General features: G+C 52.5%; 1 protein-coding gene across 1 annotated transcript in view; it reads right to left on the bottom strand.

Annotated features, from left to right (window-relative positions):
- Positions 1-21,307, bottom strand: part of KSR2 (kinase suppressor of ras 2) — a 339,253-nt gene that overhangs the window by 15,616 nt on the left and 302,330 nt on the right. Inside the window, exons 15-16 of the mRNA XM_012730806.1 lie at positions 1,948-2,044; positions 918-1,051 (exon numbers count right to left, since the gene is read on the bottom strand). Coding sequence (XP_012586260.1) covers positions 918-1,051; positions 1,948-2,044 — 231 coding nt within the window. The remainder of the gene's footprint in view (positions 1-917; positions 1,052-1,947; positions 2,045-21,307) is intronic.

Genomic DNA, 21,307 nt, shown 5'->3' with positions numbered 1-21,307 from the left:
CAGGGGCTGAGCTGTGTGTGTGCGCCACTTCATGAGAGACACGCAGGGGCTGAGCTGTGTGTGTGCGTGCGCGCACACACTTCATGAGACACACACGGGCTGAGCTGTGTGTGTGTGCATGCACACTTCCAAATTAAAAGTTACAAAGGGTAGACCGAATTATGGGCTGTTTATATGCGATCAATCTGTTTTCACATGGTCAACTCAAGGTGGCTTGCTCTAGGGTGAGTGGTGGCTGCAAGTTAATTACTTAACTATGGTTAATGATTCTCCTGTGATACTGGGGGTATATGCAAATTAACACTAATTACACCAGCTCCGCAGCAGCCTCTGTTTGCAGTGTTGTGAGGGCTCCAGGCACTGTGCGGGACGCTTGACGCATTAGCTTCTTATATCCTCTCAAGGACCCTTTGAGGTAAGCATCATCACACCCCTCACTTTTCTTGCAGATAAGGAAACTGGAGTTCGGAGAAGTTATGTAACTTGATCAAAGTCACAGATAATAAGCAGCAGAGCTGAGTTAGGCCCTGGTTGGGTCTGACTTTAAAACCCTCACTCTTTAATTATACTTTCACTTTACTGAAATTAATTAATTCATAAGAAAGCTTTGAGCAAGGGCTCTTGGTAATCCCAATTTCCAGGTGATGACTTGGGGCAAGAGAGCGAGTGCGCCAGTGACATTCAAGGGTAAAGAGCTTTGCAGGATCTGGGGATGTTCTGTGCCCAATGTCACACATCCCAGGAGACATCTACTAGGCTGGCCCCTGGTTTCAGCATTTCATCAGCAACACAGCAGCCTCACTCCAGCCAGTGGCAGTGGGGCCACTGCTGGTGGCCACCAGAGATGACCTCCCACCCCGACCATTCCCTGACAAGAACGTCCCCTACTCCCGCCCAGGTTCCTCCACCCATCTCACCTGCCAGCCTGCAGAACCCCAGAAATGCTGAAGAGCCCAAAGTCTGTGATGACCACTTTGCCGTTGTCGTAGAAGACATTCTTTGACTTGAGGTCCTTGTGGAGGATTCCTTTGGCGTGGAGGTAGCCCATACCCTGCAGGTAACCAACAGGAAGTTACCAGAGAAGACCCAAGTGCTGCTGCCAGCTGGCTTGGTTTCCGGGTGCCCACTCCTCCCTCCTCCATGAGGGCGCACTGAACAGCTGCAGAGCCTGGGCCCCAGATGCGAAGGGCTGGGGTGCGGCCAGGGAAGGCCCAGTGTGGGGGCAGGCAGCACCCTGCTCAACGCAGATGGGCCATCACCCTCAGTCTACCACCAGACACTCTCCACCCTGCTCCTCAGCTTCTGATGAAACCGAGATGTGATGAGCGGGACAAGGGCTTCGGCAAAGCGGGGAAGGAGCCCGTTGCCGCGCCCCGCCTCTGCAGGCGCCTGCTTCGTAGGCGGCTCCCCCACCCTGCAGGCCCACCGCGCCCCCCCAAGACCGTCATGACTCAACAGTCAAGGACGTGGAGAAGAGGCTACCGCAGTCTGGAGGAGCACCCAGGATTTGTGTGTTTGCTTTTATGAAAAGGCCCATTTTCTTTCATTTGGCAGCTGAGCGCTGAGACTTCCAACGGGAAATAAAAGTCAGAGTAGCACAGACTAATGAGGCACCTGCCAGAACACAGGATGTTCTGTCTGTTTTAATCCCAAACAGCACCCAGCAATCTGATTTCCCCAGCAGCCGCGGAGGGAGCTCAAGGGGCAAGGGAGTCTGACATGAGAAGCCACCAGGATGCTTGTTCATGGGCATGGAGCAAGGCAAATAGGCCCCGGAGGGGACCGGGCTATGCGGACGCCCCCTACTGGCCAAACCTTGGCAGCATTCTCACACCAGGTCTGGTGTTTCTCAGGGTGGGTCAGATTTCCTTGAAAACAGACCCAGAGGTCTTGGGAGGGGAGCGGGTCTTTCTGAGGTTCAGGGGGAGGCCTCAGACTCGACTGTACCTTCACAATTTCCTGGGCAATCTGCCTCGTCTTGTTGACATCCAGGACGATCTTGGCATCCCTCACCACGGAGTAGAGAGTCCGCCCCTTGCAGAGGCTGAAAAGCAAAAGGGCAGGACCCATGACTGCAGCTGTTCAGGTGAGGGTGGACAACACGGTATGACAAGTGGCAAGAGCACAGGGCCACCATCATGCCTGGGCCTCAAGGCCTGTGTTTGCACCCACACCGGGACCTGGGGCACTGGTCTGGGAGCTCCTGGGAGCGAGTTCTTTGGGGCCCTCACTGACACACCGCACACCCAAGGGCGCCACACAAGCCAGCTCGGCCCAGAAGCCAGTGCACTGCGTTCTGTTTACCAGATGCCACAGATGGAGAGCTGCGCGTAAGCCAGCAACTTCTGGGGTCCTCAGACACCACTCAGACAGCACTCTGCCGGCCGCCTGTCCCAGCTGCTCCCGCTCCTCAGAGCCACTTGTGTGTGGGGACTCTGATGGAGACCAGCAAAGCGGTAGCTGATGTGTACCAAGTACCATCAAGAACGACGCATTCAGGCTTTTAGGCAGAAGTGTGTAAACACCAGTAATATGTTCCCGAAACCAGATGCCCATCTAGGCTGCGGGTTTTCAAGCTATTTGCAGCCTCATCGCGCTCACTTTGAGGACAGTGTTTAAGATGAATGACAAGATGCAAAAGGACATTACGCAGTGACAGTGACACCTTCCCGTTTAGTTCCCTGCGTGCTCATCCCTCCTTCTCCTCCAGGGAGTCCAAGTCACGGCACACCCAGAGTGGATATTCGATAAGCCTTCACCCAGTGGACACACAAAGGAAAGAACTCCAGATTCCCCACAATAATCCCAGCTCTGGCTTTCTGGGACCCAGGGCTGGCATTCAGAAAGTTTATTTTCCATTTACATTAACATAAGGGTCTAAAATAGGAATGACGTGGAATCAACCCAAATGCCCAAAAGTAGAAGACTGGATTAAAAAGATGTGGTACAGGCCCTCCCTGGTGGTGCAACGGGTTAGGACGCAGCACTGCAAGCCAGTGCAGCCACGTCAGTGCGAGTTCGATCCCCACCCTAGAGGTGACCACACGGGGTAGCAGACCTCTCCTGACCCGCCCGCTGCTCCCCTCAGCAGTGTACTTCATCCATCTGTCTGTTCTGCTCCCCACTCTGTCTCTGGTGAAGCCTCTCACCGCCCCTGAACCTCTGGCTTGTACCCCAGTGCTGTATAGTACATAAACACAATGGAATATTATTCAGCAATCAAAAAGATAAACTCATGCCCTTTGCAGCAACATGGATGGAGCTGGAAGGGATCATGCTTAGTGACATAAGCCAGAAAGAAAATGAAAAATACCAGATGGTTTTACTCAAAGCAGGAGCATAAGGGACCAGGGGAAAAATAATAATGAACAACTAAATACCAGAGACATTTTAAGGGGGTGGGGTGGGAAACGGGGTCAAAAATGGGAGGAGGGAAGTCCACTGGACTATCTGTGATGGCACACGGGTGATCAGGTGAAGCCCACAGGGGTTACAACTGAAATGGAAAACGGCACAAAATGATGTAAAAATAAGCTATTATAATTAAAAAAAACAGGGTCTGAGTTTTTCTTTTTGCTAAGATACTTTAGAATTTTATTAATTCACTGAGTATTTACAAGCCCATTATACACAAAACTTAGCTGAGATCACGGAGTGGAAGCTAGTACCCTGGTACCTGTCAGAGGATCTCAGCTCTGTTCCTTGTTTCTGATGGGGCTCAGTTTCCTCACCTAACAAAGGGGACTAATCACATCTACCTGTGGAGTGTGAGTTCCTATGGGAGCGCTGCACCTGGCAGGACATGCCAGGTTCTGGTTAACAGCAGAGAGGCCTCGAGTCAGAATCTGTGGGTCAGAGTCCTGGCTTGTTAGCTAGTGGCTGTGTGGCCCAGGGCAGGTGAGTTAACCTCTCTGAGCCTTGGTTTTCTTATCTGTAAAACGGGACCAACAGTTCTTGCCTTACAGAGTTGTTAGCCATCTGACAAAATCAGGTATGTAAAGGTGTTGGCATCTCTCCAAGAGCACATAATTACTCAAGAAATGCTGGTTAATATAAAAGGTAGCAAATGAACAATAAGATGGTACTAAGTACACAGTAACTTGTGCAAATATATCTAATGTATACATATTATGTATTATATACACAGCACGTGTCTGTTCTATTATTTTTCTCTCTTCATCTCTCCATCCACCGATGCATCCACATACTTATCCAAATGCTAACTAATAACCCTCTATGATCTTTGACTGAGGCTGTTCCTTCAGTGGATTACGGGCAGGTTCCCGGGGTAGCTGACTCACCGGGGTCTGATTCAGCTGCACAAGGTCGCCCAGCAAGCTGGCGGGAGGCAGCGCCGGTGACTCAGGCCGTGTGTCCCTGCCCCTGCACCCCGCTGCTGTCTGGGGGGCATGTTTGCTGTGCTGCTACAGGAGCGGTGGGGGCTGGGTGGGCTGTGCAGCCAATTAAACCATACTGACATTTAAGATTCGAGACGGTGGAGACTGTGGGTGCATTCCCTCCTCTGGATACCCCGTTCTTGAACAGCCACCTACACTCATTAGAGCCCAGAAAACACCGTCCCTGCTGCAGATGGCAGAGCAAATAACTGCAATGGGCTGCAGCTTCCAGCCTCCTGATCAGGGTAACGTGCACAGGTAGCAGGCCTCCAATTCCCACCCCATCTTCCTTCCCTGCTCACACTAAGGCCGTCACTACCCCCCCCGCCCCCGCCCCCACGGCCACTTCACAGGCTGACTGGTGGGGTGGAAATGGGTCACCTGGCACACCTACTAATGCCAAACATACTAGTAACCACGACAATCAGGCTCCTGCCACGTACATACCCGACAGCCATGTATATGCACATGTGCCCACAGACATGTGCCAGAATGTTCCAGAGTGCCCTAGGAGGTCAACAGTCGTTAATCATCCCACATGCTGGAACCAGCCCAAATGTTCAACAGGAAAATGGCTAAGTTGTGACAGCAAAACATATTCCTGCCATATAATAATCAACTGTGAAGTGTAAGCAGCGCATAAGCAACATGGAGCTGAAGAAGCCAGATACACCAGAGCACACACAAGCTAGCTGCATTCACACAAGCTGCAAAGCAAACAAACCGGCCCCTGTGCTAGAGGTCTGCACACCAGCGGCCCTCGGTGGGCGTGGACAGGCTTTTTCCCTGTGAGCCCAGCCCTGCCGGGCTGGGCAGTGGCAGCTCAAGTGGCTCCTGGACAATCAATGCAGTGCATTGGTCCTCCAGATGGTAGCCGTTGTCCTCTGTTTATTTTTCTATCTGTGTTGCACGTGATAATACTACTAAATGGGTACACATGAACTCGTGTAAGTTCAAGTAACTGCTATGTAGCTACAGTGTAGACACCAGACTGCCCTAATGTGTGGTCCTGCCTCAGCAAGGCCTCCCCCTGGGACCTGGTTAAGTGGATGCCGCACCTGACCTTAGGGTCTGGACACTGACAGGTAGGTGATCCTTTCAAAAACAGTTTCAGAAGCCAGTGAGGAAAGGATGAACAACTTATGCACAGCACTGACATTTAAAGGAAACTCTAAAGTAGCAGTAAACAGTCCCGGTATCCATTTCTAAACTCTTCACAGTCTTGGGGGGTCGGTGCCGGCAGGGGCCTCCAGGCCTGGCTGTGCCTTGAGATGGAGAGCAAGTGCCAGCTGACAGGCGCCGGCTGAGAGATAAGCAGGAGTGGGCACAGGCATACGTCTGTGTCCAGGGTGCTTAGGCGTGGTGAGGCCAGACAAGTCAGTCCATGTGTCCACCGTGATTGCTGGACCTGGAAATTCTCAGGCGAGTACCAGTGCTCTACAGGTTGTTGAAAGGTGGGTGGTAGGGAAGGAAACCGAGCATGAAGGTTCACTAAACTCTGTGGACCTAACAGCTCCATGAATCCTCCCAGCAACCCCACTGGGTTCCCATTATCACCCCCATCTTATAGACAAGGCTATGGAAACCAGGAGAGAGACACAGCCACAGTGTCATCCTGTTCCAGATCTTTCTCGCTCACCTGGTCCTCCCAAGTATGGTGTCCTATCACTGGGCATGACTTTTAGATCATTAAGGAGACATACAGCACAGCAAGCCCAAAGCCCAGCCCCACCACTGACTGCTTGTAGGCGAGTGACCTTGGAAAGGTACTCTGACCTCAGTTTCTTCATCTGTGAAATGGGGGTAATACCAACAAAACCAGCCAATGTGTACAGAGCCCTTCTTACATGCCAGGCCCACATGGTGGGGATTCGCTCTGTATTTCCCTGATTCTAAGAGGTGCAGTTCCTGGAATCTCAATGTCTCTGAAATCAGAATAGGAAAGGACATAGTTTCATGGGGACTGTCTTTGTAGTACATAAGATTGGTGGTGAGTTTCTAAAGGATGGCATCTTAGATTTAATGACACAGAGGATAAGTCTCATTTTGCCAATGAGGAAACTGAGGCTCAGAGAGGTTCCATGGAGCTGGGACTTGAACCCAGGCAGCCTGGCTTCAGAGATGATGATCTTTAACCCCATTGTTTGCTCCTTAATGTCCTCTGACATCATGATTTGGGTCTAGTGGGACGTCGGCCATGAAGATGACTGAGGCTGCCACCTTTGGGAGCTGGGTCCGTCTGGAGGTCAGGAGGGAAAGGCTTTGGGTGGTTCAAGAATAAATCTAGTACCTCTGTGGCTTCTAGTGTCCTCACAGGCCCCCTCTACCCACTGTCCCTCATTCCTCCTGATAAATCTCTCTGCAGCAAAGATCATGCTTTTCCAAGCAGAGGAACAAGGACTGGGAATCCCATTCCATCTGCAGGCCACGCGCTCCAAGCCCTGACCTTAGTTGCGCAATAGATCCGTATGGCAGGACACTGCCAGCCTTATGGTCAACAGCCTTATGGTCAAGAAGACACAGCAAGTAGAAGAGCCTGTAAACCAGCCCAAATGAGACTTGTCAGAAACAGCGAGTTAAAACCATCTGTTGAATAGAAGGTTTGCGTCCTGGGGGCTCTGTCCAAACTGCTCCCTCTACCAGAGCAACGGCCCGGACAGATGTTTGGACACCCATGGAAGCTACTTCCCTTTCCTCCTCCAAATTCCCCATCACCAAGCCCAGGGGCCCAGGCTGCTGTGAATGGTGGGGAGTGGGCACCTCTCAGATGGGCAGCTCTGTCCCACATGGCTTATGGGTCACTTCGCCTCCTCTGGATGCAGTATCTGGTGGAACTGAATAATCGTTCCTCTAAAGACATCTACAACCTAATCCTTGGGTCCATGAAAAGGATTCTGCACGTGTGGTTAAATGCCTAAGGTGCTTGAGAGATTAGCCTGGGCAGTCAGTGGATCACCGTCAGCTCAAGGGGCCGTCAAAGTGAGAGCGCAGGAGCCAAAAAGAAAGGCAGAGGGAGGTGTGGGCAGAGGCGGGGCGGGAGTCGCCGGATGATGGGGTTGGGGGGTGGCATGGTGGGTGGGGACACTCGAGCTGGGCCAGGCTGGCTTTGAAGGCTTCAAGCCAGGGTGGTGCCAGCAGCTCAGAAACTGGAAAAGGGCCGGAAGGCATTCTCCCTGCTCCCCTTGCCCGAGCTTGATTCCAGCCCCCTGAAAGCCATCCTGGGCTTGTGACTCCAGAACTGCAAGGCCAGTTTTATTTCAGGCTGCTAAGCGGGTGCCCACCTGTTAGGGCACCACAGGGGCGGTGAGCACCAGCTCCTCGGAGGGGCAGGGTGAAATGAGTGCACGAGGCTGCCCCAGTGCCGCGCCTGTCCCCAGCGTATTCCTCACCAGCGCTCAGACACCGCGGGAACCACTGCTAGCAACAACGCTCCCTGCCTAGGGGACCGGCTGCTTCAAATGCTAAGCTGCTGCGGTATTTCCCAGGGCTCTTTGCACAGACGCCCAACTCCCCCACACCCAAAGGCCCCGCGTCGGAGCCATGCTGAATGTCCCACCCACTCCCCTTCACTTGCTGGGTTCTAGTCACAGCCACTGACCACAGGGCCTTTGCGTGTGCTGTTTGCTCAGCTTGCAGTGCTCTTCCCATACGTCCATGAGAGCCTCCTCTGGCCTCGCTGTGGGGTTTCTTCTCCCGTCAGTGCCACAGCTCCGTGATGCCATCTTAGCAGGCTTGCACGTGTCGGCTGGCACCTTTGATGACGCACTGTCTCCTCCAAACGGCTCGCCCGAGGGCAGGCTGGCCGCTGCTGCACTCCCCACTCACAAAAGGTGCCGAACAAATGAATGGAGGGATGCAGAGCCGCAGCTGCCTGCCAGGGCCTGGCCCTCCTGTGCTCGGAGCGGGCTGTTCGCCCCTGCCCCAAGCACCACAACTATTGGAACAGACGCCGTCTCAGGGTCTCTGTCTTCGCCTTTCTGGGCCCCACGCCAAGAAGCTGATTCTGGGTTATCTGAGGTGGGACCAGAGAACCTGCATTTCTTACACATTCCCAGATAACGACAGTGCCGGCTCAGGACCCCAATTTAAGAACCACTGCTCAAGGTCCATCGCATCTGACAGACCCAGAGATAATTAAATTCACGACCCACTCAGTGGGCCCCCGTGTGGGTCTGGGTAGCTGTGTCAAGAGCAGTGCATACAGTATGCAGGACAGAACCTGTGTTCAGTCTCATGAAGCTGAGGGGTGAGAGAAGAAGGCAGGTAGTATCAGTCAGCAAAAAAACAGGAAAATTTCAGAGGGGACCAGGTACAATAAAGAGAAGGAATAGATTTGTCAGTTAGAAAGAGGTGGGGCTGGGGGCTTCTTCAGCAGGGAAAGTCATCTGGGAGGTGACCTTCATGCTGACAGCTGAATGAGGAAAACCTGGGGCAAGCGTTGAGGAATCAGCCCGTGCAAAGGCCCTGAGGTAGGTGCAAGCGTGAACTGCTTGAGTAACACAGCAACGGCGCTGTGGCTGATTCTGGGGGCATTTCTCCCAGCTCCACTCCCCCTGTGCCTGCCAGCCTCAGGTGCTGATCCTCCAAGTAAGAGAAACAGCTGGGTACAAGCAGGCCCTACTCTGCCTGATTTGAGATCTCAAGGTTTCAAAGGCAGCTGTTGTTTAAAAAACACTTGGGCTGTCAGAAGGGATTTATAACCCTACTGCTTGCTCACTTCTAAGCATTTCCCACTTCTCAAAACTCAAAACCCACTTAATTGCCCCCGTCCCTCAAGCAAATAAATCACGCTCCAAGTGACAAGTTGCACGCTCCATCAAACTCCAGCCGCCAGCAATTGCAACTTCCAAGTCGTGGTGAATCTAACACTGATATTAAACCTGGGGACTTTGGGGCTTTATAATAAAAAATGCCAGCTTGCTTTCCCATAAAAATGGGAACTGCCAGAAAGCAAGTGAGAAATGCCAGCTGCTCGCCACCTGCTTAACCTGACCTGCATCCGGGAAATGAAGAGTTATAGAGTTCCATTAAGAGAGGGGTGTGCTGGGGAAGGCTTGTTCCAAGAGACAGATGACAGTGGCCCGCCAAGCACCAGAATATGCAAAGCAAGAGCCTAGAGCAGAGCCTAGCTTCTGCTAACAGCCCCCTGCGCCCCCAGCCTCTAATACTGCCGCAAAGCTCGAGACGCTCAGAGGGAAAGGACGGCCCAGCTCCTGGTCTTAGTGGCTCTTTCTGAGAGCCTGGTCTGAGTTTGCTGCGTCAAGAGGCCGGACTTGGCTTCTCTGAGCCGCTGCAGAAGCAAGACAGGGGCTCTGTCCAAGAAGCGTGCACTCCAGGTCCTGAAGGCCTGGCGAGAGTCTGCCCCTCATCAGAGGCTCACCGGAAGGAGCGTTCTAAGGTGCCGGCCGCCAGCTGGGGAGGTGCAGGCCCTAGTCACTGCAGCCAGCGATTCCTCACTGCCCTGTGTGGCCTGTCACCTCGTCCAAAGACATCAGCGAGTCCGACATATTCCTCCTAACTCTGCCTCCACCTTCTCGCAGATCCCAAGGGGCAGGCAGTACGTCTCACAGCACCCGCCCACGCTCTCATTCCAGACCTACCTTGAGGCTGTTGCCAGATCAACCGACTATTTATCACTTGCTAATAGTTCTCTACTGAAAAGTAAGTGTATTTTAAAAGGAAACTTTCTATCATTATCTTTTCATTATTAGTTGGTAAGCCAGAATCTCTAGCCCCAAATAAAAGCAAAAAACAAATACAACGAAAACAAACACATTAAAAAACAGAATTAAATCCCAGCTTGACATTGTGACCTGCCAGATGGTCTGAGCTTCAGGCCTCTTCTACTCATTTTTTTTAAAAGTCTAGTAAGTCAGGGTTAGGAGGGCATTAAATACTAGCACCCAACTTTCAAATATAACAAAGTAAGTACTAGCACTGGGCAGAGATATTCTCCTTAATGTTACTAGGAGACGCCAAGAAAATTCAAGAGAAAAATCAGTTTCTCACTATGTGATTCAATGCTGTGTGGGGTTGGGAGACCCTAACTGATCCAACCCCACGACTCCAAATCCTCCCCCTCCTGCCAACTGTGCCCTAACCAGGTACACAGGCCAGGTGAGTGCAGGGACGAGACAAAGGGCCATTTGCTTGCTTTGATGGAGCCGACATGCTCTAGAGGATGCAAACAATAATAAGTAAACCGCTGCCACAAGCTACAACTGGGCCATGGAGAGAAAAAAGGGGGTCAGGTGGAGAGCAAGGCAATGGAAATGGGGTGCCCCCACTAATACGTAACCAGGAGCAGCTCCAGAGGGGACAGCGTAAGCGCCCTTTACACCATGTCCCCAGGCAAAGATTGCTGGCAGCTTCCACCCAAGAACGCCCTAAGTTCTAAGAGGGAGAGGTACTGTTCTCTTTAGGATGACAACTGTCTCCTAAAGGCCAACAGCTTCCAGACAACATCCCATGAATGCTTCTAATAACTCTCTGAAATGGGCATGGCTATTTCCATGTACAGATGTGGAAACCGAGGCAATGCGTCCGTCTGGGAGGGAGCATCGCTTCAGAATCAGAACCGTGTGAATGATATGCTGCCCCTTCCCAGCTATGTGAGCATGGGAACGTCGCCTTAAGTCTTTGGAACTCATAGTGCTTTGGACTGTGAGATGGGGTGTCAAGCGCAGTGCTGTGAGATCTCTGTCCCGTTTTAAGACCCCCTAGTCAGCCCTCCTTGCTTGCAAGATGACTTTCACTCTGTGGAGTTCTCTTCAGAAGGCACTGACCTGGGAACTCCTCGAGCCAGCCTTCCTGGAAGGGGAGGCGCGGCATTACAAACTGCAGGAAGGCGAGTGACCTACCCACCACCCCTCAGTCAGCAGGCAACAGGGTCAGAATTCAAGTCCAGGTCTTGCCGTCCTGTCTGTCTGAATTTCCTAAGGTCTCTTGGGAATAGACGACCCCACAAAGGAGGAGCTGGCTGAGCCCAACTCAGGAGACCTGACCTCTGGAAACCCCTTCTTGTCTGCTGAGTTCACGCAGAGCTGCCCCACCACCCCCGACTTTGGGCCTTTCCTTCCTCCTTCCAAGTTGAGGGCCACATTGTTCCTAGCAGCTTCTGTGTGGGAGTCCCCAGCGGCTGCCTAGAGACAAGCGACTCAGGCTGAAGGGGCGAGGCCACCTGAGGGTCTGCAGAGCTTCCTCAGTTCTCCTTATGGGCCAAGTGACCAGCAGACAGCTGGTCACGCCCAGCAGAGATGCTGGGGAAGTTCTGGAAGGAGTGAACAAAGGAAAGAAGGGTGAGTGACTCACACCTTTCCCTTCCCATTCCCGCTGACAGCCAGGTCTCCGCCCAGCAGCTTAGCACCTGGAAACGGCCCACACAAACCAGATCAAGTTCACGAGAGGCCTTCCAGCCTCTCCTCTGTGCAAGATGCCACATGGCACAAAGCACCAAGCAGACCCAGGCCTGCCCTCTGGGGCCGGGCACCCGAAACACCTTCCTGTGGCTGCCTCAACAGAACCGCACTTATGTTTGAGCACAAAACTGAGTTACATTTCACAGCGATGCAGACACTCCCTCATGTGCCTGTGGTGAAACCCAACAGGATTGACTTCGGGGTCTTGTTAGCAGAGGGACCTCTAGGTAGCGGGGTCAGGTGTTTTACAAGGTGTTTTCTTGCTATTTAGCCCTTTTCTAATTTTTCTTCAATAAATACATGCTACATTTGTAACTTCAGATAAAAGGAAGAAAGGGAAAAAAGCGCCAAGTCAGGCTGAGACACACGTTTGTTACAGAGAGTGGAAAATACCTAAGTGGCGACGCCGGCCGAGAAAGGGAAGCTTGGGGCGCGTTCGCCAGGCAGCTCAGCGGGCCGGGAAGGCCTCTGGCTGGGACTCCTTGAAGACAAGAGCAGGTCTTGCTCCTTCTGGCCTCTGCATGGGGGTGTTCTGGGCACATAGCAACGTCTGCTCCTGATGGGGGCCCCTGGGAGAACTCTCCTTGGGAAAGTTTATCCCCAGAGAGGGAGACAGAGGTTTTTTTTTTAAACACCCAGGTGGCTGGTAAGAGGAGAGGGGACTGGCTGGTGTGTGGTCACAGAAGCCCATAGGGGGACAAGTGGGAGGCTGAGGATGCCTGGAAGAGGAGCTGGGGAGCCAGGCCGCTGGTGTGGGGCATTGCTCCCCTGCTATGGGGCTGAACCGACCCTAGTCAGGTGGATCCTTAATGGAGGGGGCTGGCGAGGTGAGGAGAGGGAGCAGAGAGGATGCTGGGAACACACCTGAGTATGGACATACCTGCACACAGCATAAGGATGAGGGGTAGAAAGGTCTGGAATTCAGGCTGCAGAGCAGTATTAGGGGCCACTGGTCCACCCATCCACGGGAGCGGGGAGCTAGAAATGCTGAGGGGGAGTGCCACGTGCAGGGGAACAGAATCTCCCAGGACCGGGCTGGAGGGGCACAGCCTGGTTCAAACACCGGCCAGTGTGCGGCTAAGTCCTGCGTGTGCCCCAAGGTGACCGGCTGAGCCTTCCGCGAGCACACCGCCCGGGGTCACGTGTGTGGCTTCATTTAGCTGTTTTCCTAAGTTCAACCCACTGTGGGTGCAGTTCCTCTCTCAGGTGGGGAAGCAGAGCAGAGAGGTGAGGCCTCCTGCCCGTCCGCGCAGCGAGTGCACGGGAAGCGAAATGGTGCTGGCCCTCGGTCCCTCTGAACCAGGGCTCCTCCCCAGCCGCTAAGTTCCACAGGTGAAGGCTCACAGGTGCAGCCTTCTCCAAGCTCCAGAGTGGAGCTCTGTGCTCATTTCACCCTTCACCGAGCCCTGGGGGCTGGGGGCAGACCCTTCATCTTTCTACTGTTCCAGTGGTAAAGTGAAGGCTCAAGGGAATGAGTGTGGCTTGCCCAGTCAGAATGCAGATGTCCATCTGGGTCCAGTTTCCTAAGCCCCCAGGCTTTCCACTGCCTCCCCTTGCTTTGAGGAGGCCTCTGGCACTGGCCACCCAGAGCACACCCACCTTGTCATTCCCATATGCTCTCGGGCAGAGGTTTGCAGGGAAATTGGAAGAGTGTGGGTGTATGGGCCAGGCTTCTAAGTCAGGAGTCACAAACTGAGGCCCACTGCTTCTGGGAACCCACCAGCTAGGGAGGGTTAAAAAAATACAAAAGAAGAATACTGTCTTAAGATCTATGGACACCATATGATACTCAAATAGCTGTGTCCAAAAGTAAGGTCTTGCTGGACCATGGCCACACCCTTGGTTTGTGTATCGGGACACTTCAGCGTCCCAGGTGAGGTGAGGCAGGCCATAGGGCAATGCCAAATGCATTTACCCACTGGCCCTTTACAGAGGTTGGTCCCTGCTCTAAGAAACTGGCGGATCAGAGAAATCAGGTTACCAGGACTAGAAGGAGTTCAACAACTCTCTAACATTCTCTGCGCCAGGGAATGGGTGTGGTCAAGGTGAAGTGGGTTTTGCATTCATTCATTCATTCTCTCATTCATTCATTCAGCTACTTATCCACGCATGTGTGCATCGAACCAACACTTGCAGAGCCCGCCGGCTGGCACTGTCCTGGGCGTGGCATGCCCCTGGGTGGGCGAGGCAGACAGTGCACAAGAAAGCGCCAGCAAGTGTCACAGGTTCAGGACAGAGCTCTGTGCAGACGGAGTTGAGCCAATTAAGAAGGAAGAGATCTGGGAGCAGAACTAAAGTGGCTCCTACCCATGAGTCTGGCTCACCCAGCAGTGGACATGGGCTGAGCTGCTGTGGCTGCCCCAGACAGAATAGGGCTCCACGCATGTCATACAACTACAGGTTCCTAGGCCGCTGGGCCTCACAGCCAGGCCAGTCTTTAGAACACTTTCCTGATGGGCACTGGTAGGGCGCCCCGGTGGGTGTGCGGACTGGCCAACTGGCCGTGGCTCCATGAAAGGGCACTGCCGTGTAACGGGAAGCTGCAGGCACGCAGCTGTGCCACTGACATGTCCTTCTTGTGTCCACAGGCGCAAGTGCTTCTCTGCGCACATTTAGATGCACGTGGACACGTGCGTGCATGGGCGTGGTGTGCGTGCACAGCACACTACGTGTATGCAGGCATGCGCCCGAGCGTGCAGTGTCTGGCTACGTGTTTGCTGGGTGGAGCTGGCGGAGCTGCCCCTGCCTCTCTCACCCCTCAGAAAGCCCAGCGTCTCCTGTCTCCTTTCCCAGGGCCTCTTTACCTGAGAACGTGAAGCTCAGGTTGCCAGGGCCAGAGGGCAGACGGGGAGGTGAGGGTGAAGAGTAACTAATCGCGGAGGTGGGGCTCCCTTTGAGGTGATAAATGTTCTAAAGTGATGGTGAGGGCTGCAGTTTTGTCACTACGCTAAAGACCACTGAACTGCATGCACATCTTAAACTGACAGGAACAGCTCTCGGCCAAAGGCTGACCAGCAACTATACGCACATTTTAATAGGCTTTATGACTTAGATCAATAAAGTTTTAAAAAGATAAAAGCCTGGGAGTTCACAAAATCCCAACTACCTTCTGTTATATTTGTTCAGGATACTGGCAGAAGTAGGGCAAGCACCTGTTTCACAGCCTTGTCAACCAGGGAAGGAATTTCCCCAATTTTCTGCAGCCCAGGCCTCTGCACAGCAAAGAACGCTGTGTCTCTGGTACTGGAATTGCTGTAGATAAAGCTTAGGAGGGCTGGATGGGCACCCCAAGAAGTACTGGGGTGGACACTGGGAAGGAAACGAGCTTGAATTACCATTTCACCACCCCAAGAAGCATGGAGAAAAATCTAGAGGGGGTGGGCTAGGAATGATCATTGCCTCTGAAAGTGGAAATGGGAAGAGTGAGCAGAGAGCAAGAGAGGCGGTAATGACTAGCAGTGAACAGCTCATCATCTGAGGTGGGACAGAACTGCTCCTAGGCCCTGCTGTGACATTCTTTAGCTGTAGACCTGTGGGCAAGGAGCTTAAAGTAAATGAGGTGAACTGCACAGGTTTGGGGAGATTAACCAGAAAACTGGAGAGTTAAAGAGAAAATGCCACATGTCCATCAACCTCTGCTCCAAGTGGCTTGCGCCCAGTTGTGGAGACATGCTCCCCAGTGGCTCTGCATGGGACTGGGCTGGCTCTGCTTAGTGGATGTGACCCACGCTTTCCCGGTAGGGATGCTGAGGACACTGTCAAACTGCGCCTCTTCTTCGTGCCCTTGTGACCACAGAGGCCACAGGATGACAGGCCCCAGAGACAGGATAGCCTGGATACCTGAGTAACTGCGTGGAACACAGCTGCCCCAGAGGGTGGCCCGGACTCAAGGGAGCTTCATGTGAGTGAGGCTCAGACTTTCTAAGTTAGAGATTATAGGGTTTTTTGTTTTTGCCACTGTAGCCTGTCAGTCATGCCCTAATAGAACATGTAATGATGTAAAAGATCATGGAAATACTAGCTACTACTATGGTAAGTTTCAAAATGCCAACAAGTGAAACCTAAGAAGAGAACAGAAAGAGGACTAGCGTAATCAGCGAGATGAGGTACTCTGGCCAGGGCCATACATCTATAATAAACATCACCTGGGAAACCAACATTTTCAGGGGAGAAGTCACCTTTTCCTTGATGCCAAAGAAGCCTGATTCTTCTCGAAGGCCGCGGCACCTCACCTGTACGTAATGGAGCACACGGTTTGACTTGACAGCAGTGGAGGCGACTAAAAACCTGTGCTTGATGGGACTGAATTTCATGTTCTTGCTAATAGCTTTCTCCTGCTTCTCACAGGTAGAAAGAAAGGCACTCCGAGGATGTGATCACCTCTTAATCATTTAAAAACAGAAAACAAACATCCAGCGAGATTAAAAACACAAGTTATGTGCCCCAAAGGGTGGTCATATGACAATGTTGCATCTTCATGGGGAAGATGAAAAACTCCATGTAATCCTATTACGAACATTTCCATTAGTCACCAAGCCTCACCCTGGTAATCTGATTCAACTGAAAGTTCTGTCATTCTCCACCACCTAATTCAGAAGGTGCAGGAACAGAAGGTAAGTGTGTGCCAATTTCTCCAAATGGGCAAAAATCACCACTCTAGTTCATTTGGGGTTCTCTTTTCCCTTGGGTGCTTAACTCCTGAGCACCAAGAGAGCCCTTCCCAATGTTTGCTGGTTTTCTTGCACTCCCAGGCCCCCTCAAATCCCAATCACCTGGCTTCTACCTATAGAGCTTCTAGCAAAGACACAGGGATCTTAACAAGCAAAGTCCCCACCACCTCATGTTCAAGACTCGTGCTCTGGAGGTGGGTGGGGATGTCCAGGTCTGGAATGCACATATGAAGAGCGAGGACTTCCAGAGCATTCACTCTACACAGCTCTGGACCACATGCTAACCTCATGCCAGCCTTGGACCTGTCCCCGCCCCCAGCGTGGACACCATGGCATGGCCAGGAGACCAAGGCTCAAGCTTTCACTCGAGCCCGGAACCAGCACTTGGCGTGCACCTCCCCGGAGCAGGACCAGGCATCCTGCCCCGCGCTGGAGGCTTTCCTTCAGACCTCAGTCCAGCTTCCAAGACAAGCCCAGGTGTGCTTCTGTCGCTTACACCCAGGACACGCCGGCCAGTAATGGAAGTTCTCGGTGCCTGCTCCACACTGCATGCTTGTGCTGCCCTGCCCATCGGAGGCTGCACTCTAAGCCCCACGCGATGGTATCAGGAGGCGCGTGGCCAGAGGTGCACCAGCAGGATGAGGATGAAGCCCCCGTGGTGGGATCAGTGCCTCCACGAAGAGCCCGACAGCTGCCTAGCCGCCTCAGCCCTGAGGACAGCTGGTAAACCAGCTGTTTATTAACCAGGAATGGGGCTGTCACCTGATGCTGAATCTGCCCGCGCTGGGGTGCAGACTTCCCGCCTCCAGAAGAATGACAACTAAGTGCCTGCTGCTCACAAGTCGCCTGTCCTGGGGTATTTGTCACAGCAGCCCGAGTGCACCATGGCGGAGCCTGATCAGTATTTGCAGACAAATAACAGTATTTACCGCGCAGGGCGACATGGTGTGTCTGACGTGCTCAGCTGTGCCTGCCACACACTGAGGCTCAGGACTGTTCCCTCTGATGATGTGATGACTCACCCCAAGGGGGCAGAGACCCCAACTTAGTGTGTCAATGTACACCTTCTCCCCCCATGGGGACCACTGGTTCCAACCCAACTGAATTACTGTTTTTTTCCCAACATGGTTTCTTTTTTCTCCAACCTCCTCGCCTTTGCCTATGCTGTTTCGTCCATCAAGCTCCCTTCCTCCAACCCCCATTTCTTCTCAAATGTCTTATTCACTAGGAAACAGCCTGGCCCATCTGTCTGTGAACTCTACACCCTCCACGGACCTCTTGCAACACTTTCTACCTAGAACAGTGACTGCCCACCCTCGTCTCTGCCGGATGGGCGGCTGCAGGGTGGGCAGACCAGTGAATGAATAGATACATGAACTATCAAAGTCACATGTTGGGGGACACAGGTTTGGAGCGCCTGCGATTAGGCAGAAACCTGGAATGTTGATATACCTGACAACATATTGGGCCAGCAAAACATCCTCTCTATCAAAATTTGGAACCGAATGTCAAGGCATTCAGATGAAATTTCATAAATTACTTCAACCAGGCAGCCTGGAAGAATTAGACTATGGATTTTATTGGCTCTCCATATTACATGTTAACATTCTTTTCGGCAGCCCGAAATGACATTTCTTTCCCCAGCCAATACTGCCTCTTTCCCACTTAGTAAACATTGATATATATATTTTTTTGAGTTGTCAATTTCAGGTTGCAGTTTCTAACTCTGCTTAGAGGATCAGTGTGTGGGTCTGCTTCAGAGAATGAGAAACACCATCCTCTTGCTCAGAACAGCCCTGTATTGTCCACAAACCAGACTGTCACTTTCCAATGCAGCTTCAAAGGCCATGCAAGAGTTGGGAGACAGAAACCCTGTTGGGGCCCTTTCCAGCAAGAAGGCAGAGAAGCAGACCTCAGTTTTTTTTTTTCCTGCAAGAACAGAAGCCTGATAGAGACCCAAAAGAGAGCTCATGATCTTTAGGGGAAGACAAGCCCAGGCACTCGCTAGCTAGCAATCCAGACACATGACTTAACTGCTCAGCGCCTCCCTTATCCACAAAGTCAGAGTGATGACCTCGTCTTCCTGAGAGTCAAGGAGAGGCCCAGGCGAGAATGCTGACTCTACCACGACACCACGTTGCTTTATCTGAGCCTCAGTTTTTGCATCCATAAGCTGAGTGGAGTGAACCTCCTCCCTGTTCTGTAAACAACATGAGATAATACATCAAACGTGCATGCTTTTGGTGTTTCTCATTCTCTGAAGCAAACAGACCCACACACTGATACTCTAAGCAGAGTTAGAAACTGCAACTGCTGGGGCCGCCCATGGACTGCACTTGGTTATGAAGATAAGGATAACCACACATGATCGTTTCCTTTCTCCCTTTAGTCGCCAAAGGCACCGATTCCCACCTCAGACCGGATGACTGTCTCCTAGGTCCCAGGCTCAGTGCCAGCTCTGGGAGTCACACAGCTAGTGAGACAGCTTGGGGCCTCCTGAAACTCCCTGCCCAGTGGCACAGGTAGGCGCAAGCCCACGAGCAACTGGGTCACAAGTCTGAGGCTGTGCACAGAATAGGGAGCTGGTCTGCCAGCTGGGGGGGGGGGGGGGGTGGTGGTGGTGCAGGTGGGCTTCCATCAGAGATGTGGAGAAGTCAGGGCTCAGAGTCAGGAAGTGACTTCCTGCACATGCTCAGGCATGAGTGGGGGTTCCTGGGCTGGAACCAGGTCTTACATATCTGAGAAGGTCAAGGGTAAGGGGGTCTCTGCTTGAGCAGGCCCTGAAGAATGCTGGGCCCTGCTGGATCACCCAGGGCACCGCAAGGCCACTGCCTGCTCCACAGCACAGACGCAGAGGCCCAGGCCCAGCGGGCTCCCATCCCTCCTCCCCGGCTGCTCACAAAGTCCCTCTCCTCGGGCCCTTCATCTGTCAAGCAGGAATAACAGCCTTACTACTTCAGGAGGGCACTGTGAGATGACCCAGAACCACGCAGGTACTGCTTCTAGCCGGGGCCCTGGACAGTTAAGGCCTCGATAAACATTAACCATCATGACTATTATTACTCCCTCTTTGCTAGTAAGAACTGCTGGCACCACAGCTTTCACTGCTCATTGGAAATGGATTTTTGTCCTAGGGAACTCCAGAAGCACTTGAACCGGAATTTTATCAGCCAACTTCTGACACGTAACAACGGTGATGTTAGCTACCGATGGTCGAGTCCAAACTGTTTTAGGTACCAAAGAAACACTTTACCTGCGTTATCACACTTACTCTTCTCTTTCGCCCTGACAACTAAGACCTACCCTATCCTGTTAAGAGAAATCAGGAGGCCGCCAGAGACTCTGGTGGCAACCAGTTCCAGACACCCTCCCCCCTTCCCCACGCTGCTCTTCTGATCCTGAGGTCAAAGAAAAGACAGTTTCCTCACTCTGGGAGTTGAATACTCATGCCTAGTTTGGGTCCCGTCATAGCATTACCTGGAGAGTTAAAGAAGCTGCACCCCAGCAACATGGACGGACCTGGGAAAGATCATGCTCAGTGAAAAAAGCCAGAAAGGAAAGGAAAAACACTGATGGTTTCACTCATAACAGGAGTATAATGGACCAGGCGAGAAAATAATAACAATGAACAGCTATAGACCAGAGATATTTTACAGGGGTGCAGTGGGGAATGGATCAAAAATGGTGGGTGGAGGGAAGTGCCCTAGATTATGGTGATGGCACATGGGTGATGGGAAGCCCATGGGGATTACAACTGAGAGGGAAAAAGGCACAAAATGATGTAAAAATAAACTATATATATATATATATAAACAGCACCTAAGCCCAGATCCACCAAGTCAGGATCTTTGGGTGGTGAAGTCCAGAATGATTCTAATGTTAAGGTTCAGAACTGCTGGCAAAGCTGAACCTACTCATTTTGATTCAGTAAAGATACACACGCATACTACATACTCTATCTCACTCTCACTGACCTCATCTGAAAGTCTATCTACCTCCTCGCGTCTGTTATTCATTTTTCTGTTCACGAAACACTTTGCCCTTCCTGAGTTAATCTGCTCTGGGCTGGGTGTGCAATAGCTGAGGAAAATGAGGCCCAGCATCCCCACGACCTGACGCCGTCCAGCACCCAGAAGGGAAACCCGCTCCCACCACCCCAAGTCCTAGCGCCATCGCCGGCTAGCGAGCTGGCCACAGTCTTCAGGACATGCAAAGGAAGCTCATGTGCTCTCCTCTAGCAGGAAGAAAGCAGTGGAGGGCCCTGATTCTGACACCCGGCCCCACTGGACCCCTCTGACACCCCACAATCCGGACACAGTGACACAGTGCCACGCCAAACGCACTAGGGGCAGGAGAGAGGGTGGATGTGACCATGTCGAGACAATGGAAGGTTTCTAGAGCTGCCAGGCCAGCGCTGTCCGCTCGAGTCCACTGTTACCAGCTGCCTGGTCTGCGTGCAGACATGCATGGCTCCGGACTGGCTGGTTTCCTTGAGACGGTTAAGCCTATCCCCCTGTGATCCTGTTTGAACTGCTGATTTGCTTAGCAAACACTTTCTCTCTAAATAATGAATAAGTAAACTCCAGCCTGCCACTGATAGATTATTATGAGCTGGGAGTTAATGAGGTGTGAAGTCGGCAGTGAGCAGTCTTGCCTTTCAAGCTGCAGCCCCACCCCCACTTGGAAATCCTGCTGAGCTGCTTCAGAGCCTTCTCCTCTGCCTCACTACCCTGGCCCACCACCCTCTGGCCGTCCTCTCTTCCTGCCTGTTCCCAGGCTTTCAGCGTCCCTGTGCCTCAGCCCAGTGCTCTACCAAATCAGC

Source organism: Condylura cristata, unplaced genomic scaffold (assembly GCF_000260355.1).
Source record: "Condylura cristata isolate star-nosed mole 26May11 unplaced genomic scaffold, ConCri1.0 scaffold00029, whole genome shotgun sequence".
Lineage (NCBI taxonomy): Eukaryota > Metazoa > Chordata > Mammalia > Eulipotyphla > Talpidae > Condylura > Condylura cristata.
Note: the sequence above shows the minus strand (reverse complement) of the source record. Positions and strands in the feature narration are given on the sequence as shown.